General features: G+C 32.5%; 1 protein-coding gene across 1 annotated transcript; it reads right to left on the bottom strand.

The window, feature by feature from the left end:
• Positions 1-1,322: 1,322 nt before the first annotated feature.
• LOC132716492 (uncharacterized) lies at positions 1,323-8,989 on the bottom strand. Its single transcript, XM_060699777.1, has 2 exons — positions 6,048-8,989; positions 1,323-3,046 (listed from the first exon to the last, which is right to left on the bottom strand). The coding sequence occupies exons 1-2, from the start codon at positions 8,986-8,988 to the stop codon at positions 1,887-1,889; spliced, it is 4,101 nt and encodes a 1,366-aa protein (XP_060555760.1). The 5' UTR covers position 8,989; the 3' UTR covers positions 1,323-1,886.
• Positions 8,990-8,993: the final 4 nt, after the last annotated feature.

Genomic DNA, 8,993 nt, shown 5'->3' with positions numbered 1-8,993 from the left:
TTTGTTTCATTTGCACCAGCCATGTACACAAGTATTTGTGTACATGTATTATGTAAAATGTCCAATAGTTGAGTTTTTATCCCCCTTTCAACACAAATCGCAATTATACTTCAATAATCTCATAGGTAATTAATTATACTGTACAAAATTGCGGCAGCTCTAAATAAAAGACATGGAAATTGTCAACCTATCCCACAACACAACACAACAAACCCTGAATTTCCTTAGCCCAGATTTCTTACCACAAATATCCCATAATCCCTGACCCACTATACCCCATTCCCCCCACATCAACTCCCACTCAATGTTAAAACACTTAAGTCCAAACATCAAATTTCCTTCCTTTTGAAGGACATGTTACAGAAATCATGAAAAATTTCGTACATTCCTTTAATTAAATTAAGCAACCTGACATAAGTACAAGCATGGCATCACATAAAAAAATCAAATACAGCAGTAGATCAAGTAAAAGCAGCTTTTAACAATAGAGACAACAAAATAATGAAACTATAAAACATGTAACTTGCTGATTTTTTTGACATGGACTTTCTCAGCTTCCATTTTTGGGTCTGTCCCGACTATTATCAATTTTTGGAATATAAAGATGAAATTTTAAAGTAATTTTTTCAATAGTATTCTAGAAGAAGGCCTTTCATCAATAATTTAAAATCTGTGACATGATTTTACTAATTTAAACAATAAATTAAAGCGAATATCTATTGCAAGTATAATAATAGTTAAGAAGTTTTTAATCTCAAAAAAAGCTTTGACCTTTGAACTTGGTATATTAATAGAATTTATGATCTTTATTCAAAATGAATACAAAATACATAATATATTAGGAATACTTATTTTTCAACTAAGCATTTTTAAAACTTTATCTGATCTTTTCTGATTGGGTAGCTATAACAAAAACATTTTAAATCTTAGAAAGTCAATACAGTATATCTACATTTTTCTATACTTAAAATGCAATGTATATACATGTTTTTCATGAATAATATTTAAGAACCATTTTATGAGATACTGCATGAGATAATACACAAGATAATTTATCGAGATAATACAAGAGATAATTCATTGAGATAATGCATGAGATAATTAAATGAGATAATAAATGTGATTATTTATGAGATAATGCATGAGATAATTTATCTCAATAATCATGTGACAAATGCAGTGGAAACATTATCTACAAAATCTATACTAAAGTGATTGTCTACGAGAAACAAAGTAGAAAATACAAAAGTAACATATTCTATAAACTCATATTTTTTCTATTTTTTTATAAAAGAAAATTGTGAATTTCTTTTTGCTCTAAAATAATTTTACAGCTCATATAAAACTAGTTGTCCATAAATTTTCTATAATTTATATAAAAGTTAGTTTTTTTCCTATAAAAATGAAATAATTGATACAAATCTAACAGTGGGTACAAAAATAATACTTCTATTCATGTTTTACTTGATTCTATAATTAATGCATTTAATACAAATGTAAATCATGTGCAGTGATAATTTTGTTTCAATGGCGGACAAAGGATGATGGCTGACTTTGTAAAATGAAATTAATTATGATTAATAAATAGGTGTAGTTCTATACATTCAAAATACTGAATATGATGGAAAAATACTATATGTATCCTAAAGAAATATACATTAGGTATTTTCATTCATTTATATATCTTCAGAATTTGTTTTCATGAATCGTTTGCAATTAACAAAAATGTATCTCAATATTTAACATCATATTTTAATGATTTTTTCTTACATTGAAATTTTTCTGTATTTTTTAAATGAGAGCCATGCACTTCATACATTATACAAATATAATGGTTAACAGTAAATCAGTGTATACTATATTAGTGTCCTTAACTATGAAATAACCTATGCCATTCTATGTGGATTAAAGTATGGTGGAGGTAGACGGTATGGTGGTGGTTCAGTGTTCTGTGAATCTCCTCTATATGAAGGTGGAGGGGGCTGATCATCGTCCTCCCCTGAAAACATATCATCATCTAACATTGCTGCACGATAGGGCGGGGCTTGCCGTCCATGAGGTGGAACAGCAGGCGGAGTCTCTGTTAAATAGTCTGATGGAAGCACAAGAGGTGTTTTTGGTTTTAATGAGGGATCAACCATTTCCAGTTCATCTGGGAAGATAATTGGGCGTCGATCTTCAAGGAAGGCGGGTTTATCTGAATCTTTGATTTCTTTGCTTGGTCGTCTGTGTCGACAACAGATTAAAAGTAATAAAGCTATAATAACTATAACTAATATGGCAATTAAAGCAGGAAGAACAATTTCTATCCACATTCTGTTATCAGTTTCAGCAACAGGAGATTGGGTGGGCGGAGCTATGGATGAAATTGGTAAAAGACACGCCCCCAAAAATTCCAGACTTGTATTCATTGGTATGTAGTCCGTAAATAATGCTAAAAATTGGTCTGATATTGTTCCATTCTCATCAGTGAGTCTATCATAGAGATTTTGAATCTCTTCTTTCTGACAAGAGGTCCCTATCAAGGAATTATTACTCCAAACAATCAACACAGACCCTTTCTCCACACTAGAAAAAGACAAAAAGTTCAACTCGTCATCTTCATAGAAGTCTGCTAGTTTTCTAGCTACCTGAATCAAGTTATTCCTGTCATCAGTAAATTTTTCATAACTGCCATTCAACATTACACTTATTTTATGATTCACATTTTTTTCGTACTCGTATGTCAATGTTATCGCATCTTTGGCAACCTGACCTTTTGAATCTTTCGCGATAAGAGTAAACTCACTGATCCTTTTACCTCCTTCTGAATCATTTCGTAGAGGAATTCCATAAAACGTTTGCGTACTTTCGTTGAACATAAGCCAAGAACCTTTGGGAAACGGTTTACTGTAAGTCAGACTGAGCCGCAAAGTTAGATTTCTCGTGTTACCGTCCTCTTTGTCGGAGAAAGTATCTTCCGGGATCTGGTATTCAAAGTATCGACCAACCACTACATTAAGATGGTCTATGGATTTCACCAATTTTGGGGACTGGTCAGGTGCAGCTGAAAAAATAGAATTAAAACTAAGTCAATGTGCTTTCAAATTCTTACTCTTTATATAGACTAGTTGAAATATATTATATAGTAACAATATTCATGCTTTTCTTATGAAAATAAAATATCTAGAAATACAATATTTTATATGGAAATGATACAGCTTATATAAAAACAAGAGCTGTCCGTAAGACAGCGCGCTCGACTTTTTTAGTGCTTGCCTATAATACAAAACATTGACAGTTAAGGGCCATAATTCAAATAAAATCTTTGACAGAATTACCTTCTCCTGGACATGTTTGGGAATCATGATTGTAAACAAGTATTCCAACTTTCAAATTAATATCTCAAACAGTTCAGTCAAAAAGTGGACTGGTACTAAAAACTTAACCAAGATTCTAAGTCGATAAAAGGCCTTAATTTTTAAAACAAATCCTTGACAGAGTTACCTTCTCTTGCGTACAGATGGGGGTAATGATGTGAAATAGCATTAAAAGTTTCAAAGCAATATCTCAAAGGGTTAAGGCAATAAGTGGATTTTACCCATATTCAATGTATTTTCTAAGTCAAAAAGGGGCATAATTCTGTCAAAAACCTTGACAGAGTTATGTCCTCTTGTCTGTTGATGAAGGTCGTGATGGTAAACAAGTATGGTCAGTTTCAAAGCAATACCTCCAATGGTTTTGAAATAAAGTGAGGTGGTACAAAAAACTTAACCAAGATTCTAAGTCGATAAAAGGCCTTAATTTTTAAAACAAATCCTTGACAGAGTTACCTTCTCTTGCGTACAGATGGGGGTAATGATGTGAAATAGCATTAAAAGTTTCAAAGCAATATCTCAAAGGGTTAAGGCAATAAGTGGATTTTACCCATATTCAATGTATTTTCTAAGTCAAAAAGGGGCATAATTCTGTCAAAAACCTTGACAGAGTTATGTCCTCTTGTCTGTTGATGAAGGTCGTGATGGTAAACAAGTATGGTCAGTTTCAAAGCAATACCTCCAATGGTTTTGAAATAAAGTGAGGTGGTACAAAAAAACTTAACCAAGCTCAATACACTTTCTAAGTCAAAAAAGGGCCATAATTCTGTCAAAAAACCTTGACAGAGTTATGTACTCTTGTCTGTAGATGGAGGTTATGATGGTGAACAAGTATGGTAAGTTTCAAAGCCATACTTGTAATACTTCTGAAATAAAGTGGGGTGGTACGAAAAACTTAACCAAGGTGTGACGCCAACGCTAACGCTAACGCCGACGCCGACGCCGGGGCGAGTAGGATAGCTCCCCTTTTCATAGAAAAGTCGAGCTAATAATTTACATTATAATTTCCATACAAAATCATTTATAAATCATCATAATTATTCAAATCAATTTAAGAAAGTAAATAGCAACAAAAACCAAAAGAAGAGATGAAAAAGGATTTGGTTTATACAGATTTTTTTTTCTAGTTCGATTGTGTATGAAGCTATAAGCTTATAGACACGCTTTAAATCCATTCCTGGAACCAACCAGTACTAAGCAATGATTGTAAAGTTTTTTGCTCAAGGACACAACAGTTTGCCTCTGATAGGGTTTAAACCCATGCGGTTAGCGGTCATTAGATTACTAGTCTGATGTGTTAACCACTAAGCCATGCCACCACTTAATTTTGAATGAGAACCATAAACATAACATTTGATATGCTGGAACCAAGTGATTAGACTTTGCCGCCAATACAGCCAGCCAGTATAGAGCCAGAATAATGATGCTCTATGGGGTATGACAAGCTTTTGTCCTGTTTACAGCTCAATTTTAATGTTTTGATATTGAAACCTTAACTGTTCAAAATTAAGAGCATAACTGATTATTTAAACATACTCAGTAGGTTATAGGTTGAATAATTTAAACCAGAAAAATCAAATTTCATTTTTATTTTTGCAAGAAAAAATTTAGTAATAATGCTTAACTGAATTAGAAACATCAGTTCTGTAGGTTTTCCTTCATTAATAGTCTTTATTGAATTAGTTAAAAACTGTGATTTATTCTAAATGGTGCAAGTATCAAGCACATAAAAATGAGCATTAACACATCACAAACAAAGCAAAGCAATACAAAGTTAAAAAAAAGGTGAATAACTGAATTCTCAAGATCACTCAGGCAATGCAGGAAAATTCATATGACAACATAATTATACTGGAGTAAAGCTTAGTTCTGCTAATAAATACATGTACATAAAATATATTAGTAACAAGATATCAGAAAACTGTCATTAAATGTTATTTTATGAAAGTCTTTAAGTCATGCAGAATGGAAATCTCATGCAAAATACACGATTAATAAGCACATAGAAAATATCAAATACCAAGAATGCATAATAAATATAGAATACATAATTTATACGAAGTCACATCATGTCTACTCAAATATACCATCAAATATAATATTTAAATGAGCTTCTACAATATTAAAATTAGATATATGTTAAATGTTTATGAGATTTGGTTTCGTTTATTCATTCACAAGTATTTTTTCTGTCAAGCATTTTGTTTTCTTTCATACATTATTCAACAAAATTAGTACATTGCCACTACCTTTCTTATAAATTAAGAATAGACAAAAATTAATTAACTTTTGAGGGGTTTCAAAATTCAGCATCCAGTACGTTAGACTTCAATAATTTTGCAGGATGGCATGGATCTATATGCTTGGGACTAAGACAAAATAATAAAGGGGAAACAAATTTAAACCTTAGTCAAGTCAACATTGCTAATATTACTCAAATCTAAATAAACTGCCACAAACAGCCTTTCTAATTTCAAAAAAGATGTCAGTTTCATCTCCTGGATTTTCAACCTTTGAGAAAGAAACTATGAAAATTAAACAAAGACATATGGTTTGAACAATAAAATATGATAAATTTGAATAATTGCATTTGCATAACTGTAAGAAAAACATTACGAAAAAAAGACAAAAAAATAGAGTGATGAGAATCTAGAACAAAACTAAAAGCAACAATACTATCTAAATGTTTACCAGTAGATACAACTCTTGTACTTGACAGAGATGTTAATGAATATGTCTCTGATACTCTTGTTGGTGAAATAATTGTAGCTGCAACAACTGTTGACATCACTGAAGCTTCTGACGATGTAGATGGTGTAGTTATTTGAAATGAAGTTGTTAATGCTTCGGATGTCGAATACGTTGCTGAAAATCTAGAAGTAACTTCTGGAAAACTTGGCGTCACAACAGGTAATGAGTCTGAACTTGATGCAGAAGGTGATATTGTGTCAATAGTCAAAAAAGAAGAGATAGTGACTGATAGAATGCCAGTTGTAGAAACCATTGGTGAACTGAGTACTGAACTTAAAATATCAGATGCATTAGTTGTAGTAAAAGTTTCCAATGATGTGACTGAAGAAAATGTTGATGAAAAGATATCGCTGTGGTAAGAAGACACTAATGATGATGCTGTTGATAATGAAGGAGTCAAAGTAGTTTTTTCAATTGGTAAAGTATTTACTGAACTTGAATTTGAAATAAAATCAGAAGAAGTTAATGTTGATGACACCACTGATGGTGCAGAGATGGTCGTATATTCTGAAGATGGTGTAAATGATGGTGTCAATGTCTGTGAAGACTTCAGAGATGTCTTTTCTGTAGACTGTGAATAAAACCTTGATGTAACTGAATCAATTATAAAATCTGATGTTGAGTTGAGTGCTAGGTAACCTGATGAAGTTGACATAAATGATGTTTGAAAAGTTGATGTCTCCAAATAACTTGAAGGTAATGAAACTGATTCCATAGACAAAAAGTCAGATGAAAAGTCAGATGAATTTGCAACAACTGTACTAAATGTAGAAACAAATGATGTTGAAAGTAATAATGATGTTAATGACATTGATGATTCAAAAGTACCTATAAAACTAATTGACGGTGATGAACTAGTAATTGCAAATGGTATGCTTGTAATCTTTACAGGAGATGAAAGCAAATATGAAGATGAAGATGTGGATAATGGCAGTCCTGATGAGAGAAAAAGTTCAGATTGTGAAGAACTGAAACTTGATATTTCTGACAATGTTGTAAATACAATGTCTTTTGATGAGGTCATAGATTGTTCAGAGACTCTGGATTCAATGGAGGAAGTGAGAATGCCAGAAGAGACTAAAGGAGACATAGAGGATATAACTGCTGAATAAGATGATCCTATTCTTGATGAAGATATAAAAGAAATATTTGATGTAAAAGATGTAGAGTACCTTTGAGATGGTGGAATGTAAAATGATTCAGAAGTAGTGATATCAAGAAGAGTTGTCTTACTTGATGAAAATATTGCATCAGAAAAGGAGAAAGATGTCAAACTTGGTGTAGGCCAAACTACCACAGAATTGCTACTGCTCTTTTTTGTGAGTGAGAAAACAACCGATAACTTTGTGGTGGTTGGAATAAATGAAGTTTGAGAGATTGCAATTGAAGATGATGGTAAAATCACAGTTGTAGGAAAAGACAATAAGGAAACATCTGAATAAGAAATTGTTGGAGATAAGACAGAATAAGATTTGCTGACAAATAAAGGTGATGATGATAATTCAGTATTTGTTGTAAACAATGAAGTAAAACTATCTGAAAATTCAAAAAAATCACTAGTAACACTTGAGCTCAAACTGATGGAGAAAAAAGAATCAGGTTGTGTGCTCAGTGGTATTACTGAAAATAGTGAAGTTGGCAAAGATGCTAATGATGAAGAGGAAGTTATAAATGGGATTAAAACCTCTGTAGAGAAAAAGAATGAAGAAGATAATAATGACATATCAGTTTCAGTTGACAACATTTCAGATAACGTTGTTGGCACTGGTGGTGAATATGTTGGTGTTGCAGTTCGTCTGTGTCTTGAATGAGCTTGACGTCGGACACGTTTCGGCAAAGGTCTATCTGTATAAACATACCAGGCAATCACATCAAAGCCAATCTCCTTAGTGACTCTTCCAACTTCAATGTTATGCTGCATAACTTGGGTGAAATCTTCTACTTGATCAAACTTCTCACATGCTAGATGCCATGACAATTCTAAACTTTTAGACAAAGACTCGATTGCATTTCCTGGCCCAGCTGTCAAAATATACTTTCCATTATATCTCAAACCCTGAACATCGGATTCCTCCTTATCAATGAAAATCATATTATGATCTTTAGAAATAAAATTTGCCCACTTGTTTTTAAGAATGTCTTCTTGAGCAGATGTAAGGCTATCAATCATATATAAAATCAAGCTGGCATAAAAAACTGTTTGATCACCTAAACATATATTTGGTATTCCATATCCAGGGCTCTCAGTGTCAGTGTTTTTGTTAGATTTGGGAAGGAAAATATTGTTTAAAGTGGTATCTAAGTCAATAATGTTTTCTGCTTTTTCTTTATCATAGCTTTTACTTGCTACAGCACCATGCTCTGTGAACAACAATTCTTCTGAAGTCTTTGTAACAATCTGGCTTTGAAAACCCTTGTCTGAGAAGAAAGTTGGTGTATTAACAGCACCTTTGTTGCTGGGGACTATCACACGCAAATCCCTGTGAGGACTTATACTTAACTGCATAGATGAAAATATTTCAGTTTTGAGCAATGGAAGTTCATCACTGTTATGAACATTGTCACTTCTAGAATAATATGGCATTAAGTGCTGCAAAGGTCTATCACTGTACTGAACCCTGTCAACTCTGGAGTTATACTGCATAGATGAAAATGAATATCTGGAAGGCATAAAGAGAATATCACTCTTATAAATATGTGCATTGTTAATAAAATTAGATGGATAATTTGCTGCAATGCTAGAAAATTGTTGGTGTACATCACTCATAGGCAAAATGTTAATTGAAGCTGAAGTATATTGCATAGCTAGATATGAGTTGCTAGAAAGCTTGTCATGCATATTTTTGTTAGGAAAATACTTGGCAACACTGTCAAACTGCATAGCTG

This window comes from Ruditapes philippinarum, unplaced genomic scaffold (genome assembly GCF_026571515.1).
Source record: "Ruditapes philippinarum isolate M1 unplaced genomic scaffold, ASM2657151v2 ctg757_1_1_1_1, whole genome shotgun sequence".
Classification (NCBI taxonomy): Eukaryota; Metazoa; Mollusca; class Bivalvia; order Venerida; family Veneridae; genus Ruditapes; species Ruditapes philippinarum.
This window is presented reverse-complemented; position numbering and strand designations above follow the sequence as displayed.

What these genes read in the sequence shown, in the direction of transcription:
- LOC132716492 (XM_060699777.1), bottom strand. Translation starts at nt 8,988, where the DNA reads ATGCAGTTTGACAGTGTTGCCAAGTATTTTCCTAACAAAAATATGCAT. An exon ending in TACAAGAGTTGTATCTACTG is followed by an intron (nt 3,047 to 6,047) that starts GTAAACATTTAG and finishes CTATTTTTTCAG; the next exon opens with CTGCACCTGACCAGTCCCCA.